Raw genomic sequence first — 18,948 nt, 5'->3', positions numbered from 1 at the left:
CTATATGCAAACCTGGCAAAGATTTTATTTTGACCTGCTTTTTAAAAGATATTCAGAATAGCACAATGTAATGTCAGCTAAATTATCAAGAGTAAGTGTTCATTACAAAAATCATGTTTCTCCTGGTATATGCTATTTATACATTTGCTTCTTTGCTGAAGGTTCACAGGCACCAACTCCTTTGAAGAAAGTACATTTTGGACATTATTTGTATGTACTTTGAATATAGCCTAAAGGAGAGCATTACTTTCTTTCTGTAAGTTAGAAATTTTAACACTGTTATTCAAAAGAATTGTTGAGCACATTATTGAACTCAGAAGAATGTTTTATTAAGTTAGTGTGTTCTCACCATACACCAGTCCTGCTTACTCGGGTTATTGAATATTTAACACTCAATAAAGCTCCTTTGCTGTCAATTTAATTATATTTTTTCATTTTTAATATTTCAGTGTAATAATATAAGGCTCTTACTGCTGTTCAATCTATAATTAACAGTAAAAGGAAGAACTGACAATCTTCGGTGTCTGTCTAGCACTTCAGATTTCATACAGTAAATCCATTGATACAGTACTTTAAGTTTTATTCAGAAATTGAACAATAACATCATGTGTGTTGTAGAATATTACATGTAATCTGCCAGATGATTCATGTGGAAAAATGAAGAATGGGCTTCCCATAACTATTTCATTGAGAAGAACTAGATTTTGATCTTCCATGAGAATTTCTGCCAGGTTGACACACTGGGAAAAAATGTCAGCAGTTCAGTTTGCCTTTAATAACATCTTTATTATTTTTAATGGTTAATGGAATGTATTCCAATTCCTTATGAAACATCCTGAGAGCTAGTGATGCGATTTTAATGATGAGTTTGCTATTTGTGTTGTAAAGAAGCCAGAGTAAGCTACTTTACCCTGAAGGCAGGCAAAGGAGGAACTGTTGAGTGTCAAGGAGGAGGAGGAAATTGCTATTGGACAGTATCAAGAGCACCTTTATTGTATGCATTAATGCAGATCTGCCAGCCAGTGTGGGAGCAAGGTGAATCAATGATCTACTCATTCTCTGCCACTTTCTGCTCACAAGTGCTACTGGGAAGCAAGTGCTTCTGCTCACAAATGCTACTGGTTCATCAGCTCTGCTCAGATCTCTACTGTGAACAGCCCACACAAGGAAGTAGGAGGGTAAGACCATTGAATTTCTCACTGATGTATGGCAGTGAGGATCTTATGCTTAGTAATTAGCAAATCTCAGTAGTTCAATTCTCTTAATTTCATCCATATTAATAGCACTATTTCCTACTGCATAATTCGCTGTATACTCATCTGAGTTTATATTTTGGGACTTTCACCCTTTCTCTGAAGGCGTATTCTTGTTGGTTCAGTTAGCACCAGTGGCTCTTGTATAATGGTTGCTGGATAATTTTTACCTAAAAGTTCAACTTCCAATTTCTGTCCAACTTTGCTGAGTTCCGTGGGAACATATGCAAAAGCTAGACTCTGCTGAGTACCATAACTGAAACATCCAGATGTGGTATTGCCAATAACCTGAAAGAAATCACAAACAATTATCTTAATTTTCAAGATGCAGTGAGATTTTCCTAAAAAAAAAACAAAAAAACAAAACCAACCAACAAGCTAAACAACTACACATCTGTCAGAGACTGGATTTGCCTGATTGACTGATTGTTTGACTGATAGGTCGAATAAACCATGTTGTCTGTTTGCGGTGGGAGATGTGAAGGCGTAGGCTCAGGCCTGGAGCCAACATGGCCATGTCCGTGCAGAGCACATGGCAGGGAAAGCCATGTGGCTGGGCTGCCGCCTGGTGGCCTGCCCACACCACACACCCTGGAGCCTCTTAAGTGGCTGTGGCACCCCTCACTTCGGCTGGGGAGACAGCGAGTGGCAGTGAGCCAAAGGTCCTGCCTGGGGGGAGTGGCCACAATAACCAGAGTCTATAAATAGACATGCACAGGGTCTTTATCGCCCCCTTGGCCTCTGCCCTCCTGACCTGTCAACATGTGACCTCCAAAGTGGTAAATATGTCTCTTTCCTCTCTCTCTTTATTCTTTCTTCTCTTAATCTCTCTTCCTTTACTCCTGTGGGCAACTTGTCTGTATTTCGCTTAAGTTATGGTATTTCACTTAAGTTTGTATTTGCTGGGTGTAACAAAGGTTTCCTTACTATAGCAATGCTTGCTAGTTTCAGTAATCTGTTGTAATGCTTTTTTGAAGTCTCACGTTATTTCTGTTAAACCCTTTTTGCCAAAACCCCTATTTTCTCACCAAATTAAAATCTCTTAGAGAAAAATGTGGCATTTTTATCCAGACATGACCTCAAGGTACCAGAGAATCAAAAGACTTTGCAAGAGTTTGTGTAGGCAAAATCTCTTGATGCCTGAAATAAAAGTTTAACACCTGGTAAAGCATGGAGCTTCTAAACCGGGTTGTAACAACATCTCGCATTTTGGTTTATACACTTCAGACATTAAGCAAGTTTCAAGTGTGTCATGCAGTTTAGAATATTCTCAACTGAGAGTAATATCACCTGAAACTGGGAAGTTTTTGCTCCTTGACAAAATAGTCTATTCCTACTGCATTTAGTTAAGTTTTCACTGGAACATACAGTATATACACACGCATATGTTTATTATCTACAACAATTTAACTGCCAGTGAGTGTTTCAACACATAATATATGCTGAAATGTGGAGGCCTGAACTTTGCCGTTGTTTCATTTCTTTTAAGTGAACAGTGAAAGTGTTGTTAGGAGAATGGTGAAACTGCTAAAGAAGAAAACGGATGAGAATCCTTTAGTCTGTTCCAACCCTAGTGTCTGTGACTTGGTAACATTTCACATTTTCTCTGTAGATACTTGGTTAGCCTTTGCTCCCTGCATGAAGATTAGAAAGTCTTTATCATAGCTTCAAATTGATCTGTGCCAGCAAAATAGAAATAATGCATTTACACTTGAAACACAAAGTTAGATTCTGTTTGTGGAGAATTAATATTGATTTTTTTGTAACATAGAGGATCTATATTCCTTGCCTTGCCATTGTGCCACACACTTTCATTTCCCTCTGGATCAATATTATCTGTTTCCAGGGTGAGATATACCAGTCGTCGTTTGAGCCCTTTTTCTTTAATCTGCTTCAGTGCTTGCTTTCCTATAAAGTCTGCTGGCTGAAAAAAAAAGAAGATGATGATATATGTTTATTTGGGTTCTGCAAAAAAGTTTAGAATTATAAACATTTAAATTTATCTTAATTTCTTTTCCTGTCACTTGAGTATTTTGTATGAAATATAGATGAAATCAAATCTTTGACAGATAGTATCTTGGTATTTTTATATTGGTACACTGTATGTTGGTAATTTTATTCAGTTTATTTTTTTTCCTAGATCTTAGTACTTTAATATCAATAATTCCAACATAGTAGAAATACACATGTAGTGAGATGTGGAACAACAGTGTCTGCCCAGTTAAGGTTATAAGACAGAAAACTGCACATCATTTCAGTTTCTATGAAAAAAAGGGAATTCCAGTACCCAGATCCTAAAGTTTGGGCCTTCCTCTGTGAACACACTTCCTTTTGAAGCTGTATCAACCATGACAGTAACTTGTCAGTATTTCACTTTGGTGTCTCTGCCAAGCTGCACAACAGGTAGTTTACTCCATATTCTTGTTTTAAGGTAAGTATGGTTTTTTCCCATATCTGCCATTTATGGGATAATGCTGTGTGTTAGGTAAAGAGTAATATTATTGTTTGGAGTTCCCTTTTTCAGCTTGCTTAGAAAGGTACATGCAGATTTTCATATTTCTGGAAGCAGATTGCATAAATGCATGACAAGTATGGGGGCAGTCATCAACAAGTCTCTGAATCCTCAAGGGTATACAGGACAGTATTTACTGTATGTGATCATGTTGAGCTGATTCCACTAGCCTGATTATATCACAGAATCACAGAATCATTTACGTTGGAAAAAATCTCTAAGATCATTGAGTCCGATCTTTGAGCAATCACCACCTTGTCAACTGGACCAAGCGTCACGTCCAGTCATTTCTTGAACACCTCCAGGGATGCTGACTCCACCACCTCCCTGGGCAGTCACTTCCAATGCTTTACAATGCTTTCCATGAAGAAATTTTTTCCTGATGTCCAATCTAAACCACATCTGGTACAGCTTGATGCCATTTCCTCTTATCCGGTCACTAGTTGCCTGGGGGAAGAAGCTGACCCACACCTGGATACAACCTCCTTGCATGTAGTTGTTGAGCGATAAGGTCTCCCCTGAGCCTCTTTTTGTCCAGGCTAAACAACCCCAGCTCCCTCAGCCATTTCTCACAGGACTTGTGCTCCAGACCCTTCACCAGTTCCATTGCCCTCCTCTGGACACACTCCAGCACCTCAATGTCTTTCTTGTAGTGAGGGGCCCAGAACTGAACATCTCATTCAAGATACATCCTCGGCAGTGCTGAGTACAGGGGAACAATCACTTCCCTAGTCCTGATGGTCACACTATAGCTGCTACAGGCCAGGATGCCACTGGCCTTCTTGGCCACTTGGGCACACTGCTGGCTCAAGTTCAGTCACTGTCACTGTTGATCATCACCTCGCGCTCTTTTCTGCTGGGCCACTTTCCAACCACTCTTTCCCCAGCCTGTAGCACTGCCTGGGGTCATTGTGACCCAAGTGCAGGACCCAGCACTTGGTCTTACTGAACTTTGTACCACTGGCCTTCATATCACAGCTCATCAATCCAGCCTATCCAGATCCCTCTGCAGAACTTTCCTCCCTTCAGCAGACCAACACTCCCACACAGCTTAGTGTCATCCATAAACTAACTGAAGGTACACTCAATCCACTCATCCAGATCATTAATAAAGATATTAGGTAGTATCGTGGCCAGGTTCACAGCTATGAGCTTATTTTGCCTACCAATAGCTGTGAACCTGATACCTCACATTTAAAGCTGAAGACTTAAATGTAACTTAAATGGAACCCAGACAACTTAGTTGGCTAGGTAGAGAATAAATTGGAAAAAGGAAAAAAGAGCTGTTATAAACACTGTGGTCCTGGACAAAGTTCTTTGAGAACCAAGGGAAAGCCCATTTCAAAGATGCTGAGAATTAGGACAGAGTATAAAATAGTAATCAAGCTGGATATCATTATTTCTAATAACTGTCCAGTAAATATTAGGAACAGTGCCTTGCCAGTTCTACCTATTCATATTTTCTTTTAAGATACAGATCAGGCAAAACAAAATAATCGTATTCAGCTAAACTGCCAGATACATACCAGTCATAGGCAAGAAACATAATAGCAGTTACAAAGTCCTCTAGCTTTCCAGCCTTTGCTGAAGAGATGACTAGCAGTGAAAGCTATTTTAAGGCAGTTGATCTTAGGTCTGAAGCAGGAATTATATTCATTGGATAAGTGCCTTAGAGAAAAGAAATTAAATATTGGTGAAGACTTCAAAAATACTATTTCTGGTAATGTTCTTTACAGATAATTCTGTAGAGAAGTGTTGCACTGTCAGAATTACAAGCAACACATATTATACTTGGAATAGATTATTATACAGTGAGTTCATGTGTTCTTGCAGTTCTTCATGTTCACATATGTCTGTGAGTAGGCTCACAAGAAATTATTATAAAGGAATGAAGAGTTTTTGCACTATTAAAGGTTAGGCTCTGTAAGCAGTTGTGGAAAACAGCTTATGAACCAGTTAAGGATGAGTTAGTCTGAAAATCAAGGTGAACCAACTGAAGATAAAGCAGATACTGTGCATAAGGACCACAGATGGCACTCTTTGGGGAAAGACAGCATGAAATATAGCTCAGATCAGAAAAGTCTGTGAGGATTCATTTTAGAATATAACTGTCAAGAGGCTTCTGGAAAATATAAATTGTAGTTCCCTCTCACTTTTCTACTATGCAGAAACACCTACAACTATAGGAAACACCTACAGCTAAAAATGCAAATGAGGGTGTATACCATAGCACGACTCACAGACTAAAATGCTTTGCATGATGAAGAGAAATAACAAGGAACTAAACATTTGTTTAGCATTGAATCAATTCTTTCCTATTCATGCTAATGTAATTTCTGGTATTTAATCACAGAGAATGTAACTTTGTAACCAAATACAAGTATTCAATAATGTTACATGCCAAAGCTACAGCTTAAGCTGCACAGAAGAGTGTTCTAAAGGAGATGTGGCCAGTCATGTATGGCACCTGCACCACTAATCTACCTAAACCCTTCTTGTATGCAAACACCCAGCTCTAAGAAATTGATGTAATACAAACAACTGATGAATTACCTAATTATTTTGGCTCAAAATTCCTGGCGTAGTAGGTCCTTATTACCTTAAGTGGCCCAACAAAAACACTGGGAATGACCTAGGTGTTCATTTTATACAGATAACAAAATCACTGCAGATTCTTTCTAATATGTTTCATAGCCTGCATAAATTTGTGGAATAAGTTCCTCTGTTTTATGACCCTCTGGACACCAAATGAAGAAATGATAGAATATGGTTCCACACCTAAATTTCAATTTGAATGGAACTTAGATGGAGAAGTACATCAAATAATTATGTTATAGACATAAAAAATAGGGACTGAAAGAGAGGTGGGAAAAAAGTACCATTCCCCTTTCTCAAATTCCTAGTTCCTATCCATCACTCCATCCTTTTTCAGATCCCCTGGCAATTGGGACAGTTAAGATTCTTTTAGTTTTCTTTCTCCAACCTGCACTCATGAAATTTAAAAAAAAAAAAAAAAAAGGCACCCTTTCCCTAAAAAGTTTATTGTTTTGTGCTTTAATACATCAGGACATAGCACCTTAGACCATAGGAACATAATGAGTTGGACTGAAACAACTGAGAACAGTTCTGGCAGAGTGGCCAGGAGGGAAACAATGACTAGAAAGAGGAGGGCATGAAACTGTAAATCTAAATCTGCTACCAAAGGAATAAAAGGATGGAAACACATTCTTAGAACTGCTCACTCTAATTTTCCGTGAGATAACAAGTCATGTATTGATATGTTGGAGGTTAGACTAATATTCAAGGACTATATCTTGTCATTCACCCATCTATGAGAAGCTGCTGGGCATAACACAACTTTTACGCATAATGCTTAACAAAGCAGTTACTCATGTGTCTAATAGGTGCAATATTAAAACCAGCAAATATCAAAGTGAGAAAAAGAGGTAGTACTTGTAGCCTGAGGTGCATTTTGACAATGAAATTCAGGTAGTCACTGAGTAGAGTTGGAGGAGATGACATGCAATTAGTGATAAGTAGACAGGGAAAGGAGCAAGAAACAATGGAGAAGGTTTTGCGTTGGTATTAAAAAAAAAAAAGAAAGGAAAAGCTGGTAGAGTAGGCCAAAGAAAATGTAAGAGATTCTGGATATAGAAAAATCACAGAATCACAGAATATGCTGTGTTGGATGGGACCTACAAGAATCATCAAGTCCAACCTTAGCCCTGCACCGGACCATGTTCAAGAATCGCACCATGTGCCTGAGAGTATCAACCAAACGCTTCTTGAACTCTGTCAGGCTTGGTGCTGTGACCACTTCCCTGGGGAACCTGTTCCAGTACCCAACTACCCTCTGGGTGAAGAACCCTTTTCTAATATCCAACCTAAATCTCCACTGACACAACTTCATGGGTCACCACAGAGAAGAGATCAGTGTCTGCCCCTCCTCTTCCACTCAAAAGGAAGTTGTAACTGCAATGAGGTCTCCCCTCAGTCTCCTCTTCTCCAGGCTGAACACACAGCTGCTCCTCATATGGCTTCTCCTCAAGGCCCTTCACCATCTTCGTTGCCCTCCTTTGGACACTCTCTAACAGCTTAATATCTTTCTTATATTGTGTTGCCCAGAAGTGCACTCAATATTCAAGGTGAGGCTGCACCACTGCAGAGCAGAGTGGGAAATCTGGAAAGAAGCTTGGAATGCAGAACAAAGAAACTGCCCCAGTAAATAAAGAGGGCTGAGGCAAAGAAACACTGCCTCAGTAGTTTCTCCTAGTGGAAACAAACATGAATTATGAGCTAAGCAGTCGGATCCTGGCCTGTAACAGCACACTACTGCAGAGTTCCAAAGAGTATCCATGATCTACTGCATTTTCTTCCCAAATTGCAGTGAGCTGTTGCTGCAGAGAGCGTGACCAGGAGATGGCAGTCTTGGATACAGCAACGCAAGCACAAACAAGAGCCGACTCCGGACTTTAAGCTCTTAATGAATGTTGTCACTATTGGATTCACAAGGAAAACCCTTATGAAAGAGTTCATTTCCATGAGCAACTTAAACTGGCATGGATGTTTTTCACTGTGACATCAAGTTTTATCAGAACTTCTGGTCCGTTAAGCTCAGGACAAAAATAAGCTGTTTTAAGCATTCAGAGGTGAATACACTACGTTTTTGAGCACTTGAAAACCTAAGCATGTGCAAATGTGCAGAACAGTATTCTCAGATATGGAGCAAAAAGAAATGCAACTTTTTCTTCCTTAAAGTTATTCTGTGAACTTCCTGGCATAGAGACTGCGTTAGGACTATTCAATACTTAGTAGCGGAGTGCTTATTCATGAGATGAGGCTATCTAACAACTCATCTAACTTACTAAATTCAATTAAACAACCAAAAGAAAGGAACAGGTATTAAAAGAAATTTCATCACTAAAATGGACAGATTTTTGTTGTGAAGTTGTGAAGACATTATATACTCTAAATTAGAAATTAATCTTATTACTGTCTCTCCACTTTGGTTTAATTGCAGCCCATCCTGCTCATCTGTGCAAGGAAGCAACTAACACCAACATTAGAGAAAAAGAGATTATTAAGCAGAGTCTAGAGGAAACCACCTAGAACAATGCCATCTCCTCAACCTTACTGACAAAATGAAAGTTGCCACAGAAATCCTGAGGAAATGGGTTTACTTATTGCCATGTTATAATTTATTATACTGTGAGGGGGGGGGGAAAGTCAGCTTAAGCTTTTAAGAGTTTCTCCTATTATTAATTAAAAAAAAAAATTACTAGTCCCTGTGTACCTGAAGATGATGCATACACTAAACTTTCTAAACACAGAGAACATCAGGAATTTATTAGGAAATTACATCTCTTGATATATATTCCCAGATATTTGAATGCCCTCTTGCGGAAATTAAAATTCTTTTTGATTATATTACCTTCACTGGCATCTGGCTCTCCATTCGTTTTAATCTGTTTAGAAACTATTTTCATTTTCCATGACATACCACTCAAGATTCACTTATGCTGAAGTCTTTTTTTCTATTTTGTGAGCTATTTTATCTCCTTGTTGCACTGAACAGTGCATTTTGGTTTTAATTTACACAGAGATCAGCACTTTCCCCACTTGGGGGCACATGCTTTCCTCACAAAGATTATTGTTTGTGGGGAACCCAACACACCAAAATGTCAAAAAGAAGTATTTAAGTATCTGTTGTAGTTTTTATCTCGCTTGCCCCTTTTGGGGGGAAAGTTTCCTTAACCATAGGAACAGGTGAAAAAAGGGTATTGCTTGTCTTCAGTCACAGTGGCCTGTAAAGAATGCTGAGGTCTACACTATGCTAAATGTACAACAAAACCAGAGGCATGGAACTGGGACTCAAACTGCCAAGAAGCAGAGTAAATAATCTCACACTGCATTTCATACTACAAGTGCTTCCAATATCTGAATAAGCTCAGGTACCTCCAAAGTGTCAACATACAGTCACAACTGCCCTCATTTGAGTCAATAAAAAAAATTGATTATTTCCTTTTTCACATTAGTTCAGCAAAACTGGCAAATGTTTTAAGCTGACACCCTGCATCTCTGCTGGAGATTCATTCCATGTCCATTTGCCTACAGTGTGAGTATCTGCTCCAAAGAACTGCTCCAACCCTGCAGAGAAGTGTGCAGAGCAATTAGAGAATCAAGTGCTTCGTGCATATTAGTGCCTTCATATGTTTTGCATGGGCATCTTGGCAAGCAATGGCTTTCCCTGTTTATGGCTGCTTTCCTTCTTACACTAAAGGGGGAAAAAAAAAGAAAACAAACATGTATCAAAAGGAAGTGGAAAGAAAAATGAGTAATAGTAATATTACTTTTTTATTGCACATCCCTGCAATCCTGCTAATCTCTCCTCAAGATGAAAAAATCCTTCTTTTGCAAATACAACATAATCTTAAGATTCTGTATTTCCCTAGCATGTGTCACTTATTCTGATTAGGGCAAAATTATACTCCCCAACATAAACAGCTGTTAACTCCACTGCATTTAGAACTGCCACTGGCACTCCTGGGAGCACCTTTCCTCAATCCTACCTAGGTTGAAGAACTTTAACAGTTGGGGAGGAAAATTACTTTCCTGGGCTTGTTGCTGTTAATCGTTAGTGAAATTGTCTCATGAAAGCATTGGTTTAGGTTTAACATGCCTCCATAATTCTTTCCTATGCAAGGTTTAACATTTGCTTTTTATTTGGAGATGTAACTTAAAGTTCTGCATTCTTTCTACCAGTTCTACAGTGCCTCCACATAACATGGCAAAAATATCAAGGACAATTTATTATCTGACTTATTACCATTTCAGGTATAAAGAGAGCATAAATAAGAACAGTTTGTCCCTGTACCACATTACATCATTGTAAAGATGAAATGTTTCCCAAACATTTTTTCTTCTTGATCTCCCTTACATAAAAATGTTCGCACTTCATTTTACAGATAAAAAACGGAGGCAAAATATTAAGTCAAAAATAGCGCACCTCACTTGAAATCTCTAGGACCAGGTTTTTCACAGTATAAACTTCACTTCCATTGTGCAGAAAACTACTGTTTGAGTTGATGGACTAAGTGATAGCAGCAGATGGCTTTAGATCTGCACAGGACATGATTTCACCAAGTTTCATGGAAAGGTCCTCTATTTGACAGAGTTTGGACCAGGAAAGAGAATTACAAGCAATTTCTGTATCTATTAGACTAGAAAAGAATTTGAATTGCCAAAATATTAATACAAGAAAGTGAGATTGCTGATAAAAGGAGATAGAATAACATCTTTTTTACTGCACATTTAAATGCAACTAGCTCCATTCTCTAAACTTCAAATCAGGTGGGAAAAAGTTATGAGCAGAGGACCTCTTCAGAAGTTCTATGAACGACTAATTATTTTTTTAACCAAAATATTATTTTATATTAAACTTATTATTGTCAGTTGTCAATCAGCATTTCTAAAAAATATATTTGTTTTTCAATAATTGTTGTACTAGAGTGGTAGCCAGGGAAAAAGATCCTAGAGACATCTGCTTTAACAAGAATAAGCAGGTAAAACATTTTCAAAATATGAACAGGTTTGTTCAACTTGTATATATATACTATATGTTTACAAAAGTATATGACTAAAGTTTCTTTCTGAAAATAAATCACAAAGAATTATTTTTCATGTCAAAAACATTTAGTATTTGCAACTTTCTGATCTATTGTATAATTCTGTTAGCCAAAGACAAGGGAAATTTTTTTTTTTAAACAAGTTGGTACTTATAAAGTAATTATTCTTATAATTATAGTTGCATGGTTCAGTTTCTAAACCCATTTTGTTTTCCAGGTAATGACATTTTTAATGTTCAAACACTTAAAGGAATAACCTTGGACATAATAGAACACATTGAAAATAATAAGACATACCTTGTTTAGCTTTACAAAATATTCCAGTCCAGCTTCCAAGGGATTAGTGTCACAGTTCATCTGTTAAAAGATATAAATTCACGGTCCAGCAATGAGGGTCCATCATAGCTTTTGGGTTGGTGGGCTTATTTTTTCTTTCTGTGCATACTTCTATCTACTCTCGTGTCAATGTCTTCCATATTGTATACGTACAACTTCCATTTGAATACACTGAAAGCTTCCAATATGTGATTTAAACAGTGTATCTATTATAGTGCCTAATATATAGATATGTAAATCAGTCATCTAATTTCAATATGCAAAGTAAACACATTTCAGTAAGAAACAGGATTTTTCATCAAAGGAGACTGGAACTTGCAGAAGACTGAATAACTGAGGTATGCACACCTTTTACAACACAGCAGAATGTCTTAGCTGGAGAGGAAAATAAAACACAGCCAATTTCATTCACCACCTTCCCCTTCAGTGTAGGGGGAATAATTTGTTCGGTAGCATTTGAAGAAAGAATGAAAATAATTATCACAGGGCAAACAGAAAGGACCTCTACATGCCCGCCATTTCACCTTCTTGAGTTCTTTCATTTCAAAAGGAATTAGGAAAAATTTCAGGTAAGCAGAAATTATACTGATCTTCCCCAAATTCTCTAGACCCCCTGAGTAGTTCTTTATTGTGAGTGAGCAAATTCTGCAGAAACAAGCTAATGGGAAATGAAAAAGTTCCAAAGACATTATGAAGCAAGAATAATTGGCCTCTCAGGACACAGTTATTACAGAAATAAAATGTTTTCAGAATCTGTCAGCCAAACCTTTGATTTTAAAACACCAGAGCTCAGCAAAACCCTCATAATTTTGTTATACACAAGAGGGAAAACCATACATGAATAGAAATAAGTGTTTCTTTGCCAGCATTGCAATGGAGTACATTAATTATTTTTATTTAGAAATCACCAGTCAGAATTATAGCAGCTTTTCCTGCTCAAAGTAAATTTTTTTTCAAGCGAAATGGAGAAACTGGTACAAATATTAGCTATGCTAACTCTGACTAAAAGCTATACAGTCATAACTAAATAAAAATAAATTAAAAAAAACCCAACAAACATACTACTCCCCCTCCTCCTCACCAAAAACCTCAGAAGGAATAATAAAGAAGATTTTCTGACCTCTGCCCCCCAGGCTCGGAAACCCTTTTCCAGCCTTAAAGCATTCAGAGCATATGTTCCAAAGTCATCAATTCCCTCTTTCTGGCCAGCTTCCATGATTGCACTGTAAAGAGCTACAGAATCTTCTTTTCTATGATACAGCTCCCAGCCCAATTCACCTGTTACACAAAAAAGATTAATGGTTTCATTAACTCAATGAAATGATCCTAATAAATACACTCCTGTTCTTGGTCAAAAGTGGGGATCAATGCTGTAAGTGCTAATTCACACTCTGGGGTCAATTCTCCTAACATATAGCAAGTCTCATTCCGTGCAAGAACCCCAGAGGATTTGAGCCCTCTGTATTAAGCAGAGGGCTTACTTAAATTAGAACAATTTCCATTATTCTAATTTAAACTGTTAACTGAAAACTGTGGGTAAGGAAAAATCAGAATAACTGATAAGGAAAGATCATGTAATGAAGTTACAATGATAAATTAAGTTTAAGGGCATTAAAACCAGATGATGACTTGGCGAGTGAATAACAAATGTAACTGAGTGTAAATAAGAATCAGTGCATTGTATCATATTTAGCACAACAGATAGAGAATATGAATTACAGAACTTCAGCTGCTTCAAAATGCTCTGAATTCAATGCATTACACTAGAGATGAATGTAAAAAGAAATAAAAATAAAAAGTAACTGAAAAAACCAAAAACTAAGCACTACGGCATTACATTTTCAAAGCACATGACAAACACTAATATACACTAATCCAAAAAAAATTCTTGACGTTGGTTTTGCAGCAAATACCACAGAGGTTATCAGAACTGGCCTTTTGTTCTGCAAAATAAATATTTACACTATAGGATATTTCTAGAAAAAAAGGTCTTGGAAAAACTCAGCACAGACCCTGACCATATCAAATTTGGAAATCAATGTACTGTAATTCCTCCCACATTTATATGTAAAATATAATGAACCTACTTCTTAAGAATACATGATGAGACTTATTTTTCAACATTATTTTAGTGTCATTTATTATTTTATTGTCTTTTTCCTTAAGTGCATGTTTTTTCTATTGCTTACCTGTGTATGATATCCTAATAGCAATAAGAGCAATATTGGAAAGCTTCAGATGTTTACACTGGAGAAACTTAAAGGAACCATGACTCAGATCCTCATTTGTCAACTTCTGGAGGACTTCTCGTGCATATGGACCAGCTACACCAAGTACCCCCATCTCATCTGTCATGTTTTCTATTTCAACTTTGTATCCACCTGTTGTTACTTTCTCTTCTATCCATCTGCACATAAAACACAACACTGACGTTACACTGCTTATGAAAAATAACTGATTTAGATAAGATTTCAAGAAGAGTAACTTTTTTTAGTGTTCATCTCCCCAGCAGCTCCCAGTGCCACACCTTCTCCTAACCAACAAAACTATGTGCTACATTAGATAGTCAAATCCATCATTGATGTTAAACACTCTTTTCTCATGAAACACTGGTACAGCAACACAGGCATCTGAGATATAGCCAGGAAAGAAGAGAATTTAAATGGGTGGAACAGTATATTCAAGATAAGAGAAAGAAATGATCTCATACAGTGCCAAAGGATTTGGCTTTGGACCCAGAATGTGTTAGTAAAAAGTCAACCTACAAAAAGAGTAAGCAATAAGCACAATAAACATAAGAAATCTTCAAATAATTTCTGTGACAACAAAAATGTACAAGAAGGCTTGTTCCATTCTGAATGTAGTAGTTAAAGTATTGGCAGGAAGTTCAGTTTGGATTTAATAAAAAACAACAACTGAAAATTGTCTTTCAGGAAGCTCAGAAAATAAATAAAATTAGTATATTTAAAAATCTTAATAAGCACTAGATTATTCAGTGTTATCAGATCTCTGGCATAGGGGAGTACCAAAGAGGACTTCAGAAATCTGTAGAATTATATACATTAGACCTGACTCTGCTGTTTGGTTCCTGAATGTGCCAGTGATCCTACTGATTCCTCTGGGACTGTTATTAAACAGTACTTGAAATTAGTATACTAAATGGTATTCAAAAATACTTTGTATTCTTTGAATGTTAGGGTAGCAAGTTTCAGTCTTTTAGGCATTGATTAATTTTGATTAACTGGTTTGCCAGCAACCTCCAATTCCAATGTCAATTCCAATGCTCATCTATGAAAACTAATTTATTAAGTCATCCTGCAACTGCTTCTACTTCCTTTCTTTTTGTTGTTTCACTTTGTGACCCCGAAGCCCAAGGCAGAAGACATTACCACAAACACGAAGACTACACTACCTATCTCTATGGGCCAGGTCAGTGCCTCTGGGGTCATTTGTGTTTAAAGCCAATTTTTTTTTTTGCGTAAGAGAACACACTAGAAAGGAACAACTGTGCTATGTTACATCATACAATGCCAAACACAAGGTCCAACAACAAAACAATAACTACCTCCGATAACATATATTACATAACTGTCATTAAGTTCTCCATCTTTTTACATCAGCAATAATCCACTATCCAACTGCTTATACTTCAGGATTTAAGTCAACAAAGTTTCTAAGAACCTAAATTAAATAAAGAGTGTAGCTCTCATGAACTTTGTGAAAAGCTTGTTATGTACTTATTAAGAGTTTGGAACTTAGTAAAAATGTTTCTATATTAATATAACTGTATAGCACTATGTACTTACTGCATAAAAAATGAACTAACCTCAGATCGTGGAGTTCTGACCCTGACCCAGTTACAAGCATGAATTCTCCAGGACACAGTTGAGAAACGGTTAGCTCAGCATAAACTTTTCCTCTTGGCGTTAACATATGGCTTATATGTGTGGAACCCACCTACAGAGTAAAATTTGCAATTATTAAGAATGCAATATAAAACCTTTCAATTCTTAAACATCATTAAATATATGGTTATATGTCTTCATCTGAAAAAACAACTTTTTTCATGTTTGCTCTGCTGTGCCATAATAGGAGTGGAGAGATACACAACTGGCCAAGCTTAAGCTATGCAGTGGAAACTACATATTTTTTTGAAAATGGAAATGTTTAAAATAAGATAAATCAAGACCTTTATAAATATTTGTTAATTATGCATTACACAAGGCATTCTTAAGCTAGATTTGTTTTTTGATGCAGACAAGCATGAAAGGTACTAAAAATCAGCAGCTTAAAAAAAAATAACCAACTGTTGTGAATGTTGGATTTTTAAATGGACCCATAAACTGTACCTTCTGCTTTGCCATCTAGTTTTCTTTTTCCTCTTAGCAGTGCTGATTAAACTTCATAGAAAGCACTTGATTTGTTCTCATAATTTCCTCTTTAATCTTGATTTCCCTCCACCATATAAATATACTCAGCAAGTGTTATCAATGCCCACTGATGACACAGTTACCCTACCTCTACCCCAAATTAGACAGAAGACAAACTTTCAATCTATATTGTTATCACAAAATGAATACAGTAAAGAAGTATGACTGCATGGCAATTCAGGTTCTTCTTTCTCCTAAGATACCAATCTCATGTACATCCTTTCCATTCAGTTGACTCTGACCTTTGAGAAGAGCTTATATACCTTCATAGCTACAGTCTCAGTGTACTGCACTAGGCAGCCAGCTGTAAAACAGTCAGTATAAGGGGGAGCGTTTGAAAAAAAAAAACCTACACCAAAGCTGTTCATTTTGGAATTCAGAAAGAATACAACATCTAGCTATGACCACGCAAGAGCACCTTCCCCTGCTCTGCTCTGTGCCTCAAGCTGCCACAGTACACCACAGTTTTAGGCAGGCAGCTGCCAAGCTATTCTACTGTAAAAAAATTACAGGTGAGATTCACTTGCTTGTTTTAGATAGAGATTTGAAACACAGGAGGTTCTGTCTGAACATAAGGAGACATTCTTTTCCTCTAAAGATGTCTGAACACAGGAACCAGTTGCCCAGAGAGCTGGTGGAGTTGCCACCCTTGGAGATACTCGAAAGCCATTTGAACACAGTCCTAGGCAATAAGCTCCAGGTGATCTGCTTTAACAGGGAGTTGGACAAGTTGACATCCAGAGGTCCCTTCCAACCTCAGCCATTCTGATTCAATGATCAGTGCCAAAATGTACTTCTACTTGGGGCTGCTCTAGTATAAATTTCACTGTTTGTGCTCTTAAACGAATGCAACACATCTGACACAAATTATGCAACGATATTATGTTTCATTTTCCATGTCTGAAACAGAGGTTGTCTGTCTAAATCCTACATTACAACAGTTATCACTGTCCCACTTACCTTTGGAACAGCATTTGCAAATAGATGATCCAGCAGCTTAACAGAATCTGTGCCTTTTACTCTAAACTTGCCAAATGGTGACAGGTCAATCACACCAACTTTTTCCATAACCTGTTTATACTCACGACCCACAGGGTCAAACCAATTTGTGCGCCGAAAGCTGGGTCTGAAACAGAGCAGTTAGACACATTAAATACAATCTTAAAATTTTGTGCTCTTTTCAGCAAAACGTAGTCTTCAGTTTCTTCAGTTTAATAATCATCCAAAAGAGACAGACTTTCCTAATTGTAGGCAGCTTACCCAATATTTTCTTTAGTCGAGCATAGCTTAATAATTAAAATCCTTTAACATTTATTTAAGTTTAAGGTGTCAAAGGCTTTATTTCTGAACAACCAAGTGTGTCTCTTTATTCCTTTATGAGCCTCATTTAGATTGGGACTCCAGTATCCCTGTGGAAAATATTTCTTTGCTGGAAGCTTCCTGATGCAGGCAGGTAACTAGGTGGGCAATCACATAGGAGTAAAAAAAAAAAAACAAAAAGGAAAAGAAAAGAAGATCAAGCTCCTCTGTTCCAGACAACTAGAGAGAAATGAGCTTTTTCATGAAAACATTATACTGTGCTGCTGATCAAATAATGAGAAATGGACAAAAATACACTTTTATAATGAACAAGTTGTTTTCCAAGCTCCAGCTTGAGCTAGGTTGCTTGCTGCTATGCCAAACCTAGAACAGTTACAGGATACCTTGATGTGTGTTTCGAAATGTCTGCATTATCTGAATAAAATGTATTTTAAACTATGGAAAAAGCAAGAATAGAAGATCTATCTAATATATAGATCTGTAGCTGAAATGAATGATAAATGTATGCTTCTCATTACATTTAACTAGACTGACTTCTGCTATCATGGCAATTTCTCAGGGAAGGAAAAAAAAAAATCTTTCATTTACTTGTATCCAGTCTCATCTCCAGGTTTGTAGAACCAATGAGGTTGCTCCCATCCTGCATGAAAGCCCATTGAACATCTTGACTTTAGCAAATGATACAGCCCACTGATTCTCTCTGTTGGTCTCCCAGCAAATCTTTCTTCTTTAGGGTAACCAACTAGAGGGGAAAAGAAAAAAAAACAAACAAAAAACCCTCAAAAGCCATGGCATGCTAAGATCATCTTCAGCACAGAAAACATGTATATAAACAGAGAAATCTAGAGGCAGGCTTTGTTGGAATCCGTCTTCAGGACATAAATGTATTTAATAAATACCTTCTTACCAATGTTATTAAAACCGTAAGATTCTCTTGCTTTAGCTGCTGTGTATTCTGTGGTGGTCCACTTTCCGTAGCGGTTCGGATCTAATTCTATCAAGTCAAATGGAGGTTCCCCCTCAAGGATCCAGTCACTGAGGTACTTCCCTATGCCACCAGCATGTATAATGCCATACCTTGAAAACAGGAAAAAGTTCTGCCGTGCCAAGTCTTTCATGTTTTGTTTCTTAAAATCAGTACTAAAATATACTACTAACACATACTGCAAACACGCACTCTTAAGTATTTTACATTTTTCTCTCTTTTTTTCATTTGTTCTGTTTTGTCTTGTTTTCCAAGATTATATACTTATATTAACAGATATTTCTACTGCTCCATTGTCAGCAGCAGAATGTCCTCACTAATGTACAGCTGCAGTGTGTGAGATTACAGCAAAAGCTCTTTCTTTAAAATTCATAATTCAATCATCTTTTCCAGGGAATTAACACTCTTAAACAATTAATACTAAAGAATGTTTTCAAACTTCTGATGTCCATTAAATACACTTCTTAGTCATAGAATACCTCTTCTG

The 18,948-nt window shown here is 37.2% G+C and overlaps 1 protein-coding gene across 1 annotated transcript in view; it reads right to left on the bottom strand.

Moving 5' to 3' along the window:
- Positions 1 to 310: 310 nt before the first annotated feature.
- DMGDH (dimethylglycine dehydrogenase) overlaps positions 311 to 18,948 on the bottom strand; it is a 39,655-nt gene continuing 21,017 nt past the window's right edge. The window contains exons 8-16 of the mRNA XM_032676231.1: positions 18,384 to 18,553; positions 18,065 to 18,218; positions 17,117 to 17,282; positions 15,553 to 15,683; positions 13,916 to 14,133; positions 12,847 to 13,004; positions 11,688 to 11,747; positions 3,043 to 3,177; positions 311 to 1,541 (exon numbers count right to left, since the gene is read on the bottom strand). Of these exons, the coding sequence (XP_032532122.1) occupies positions 1,326 to 1,541; positions 3,043 to 3,177; positions 11,688 to 11,747; positions 12,847 to 13,004; positions 13,916 to 14,133; positions 15,553 to 15,683; positions 17,117 to 17,282; positions 18,065 to 18,218; positions 18,384 to 18,553 (1,408 nt within the window). The 3' untranslated portion in view covers positions 311 to 1,325. The remainder of the gene's footprint in view (positions 1,542 to 3,042; positions 3,178 to 11,687; positions 11,748 to 12,846; positions 13,005 to 13,915; positions 14,134 to 15,552; positions 15,684 to 17,116; positions 17,283 to 18,064; positions 18,219 to 18,383; positions 18,554 to 18,948) is intronic.

This window comes from Chiroxiphia lanceolata, chromosome Z (assembly GCF_009829145.1).
Source record: "Chiroxiphia lanceolata isolate bChiLan1 chromosome Z, bChiLan1.pri, whole genome shotgun sequence".
Lineage (NCBI taxonomy): Eukaryota > Metazoa > Chordata > Aves > Passeriformes > Pipridae > Chiroxiphia > Chiroxiphia lanceolata.
Note: the sequence above shows the minus strand (reverse complement) of the source record. Positions and strands in the feature narration are given on the sequence as shown.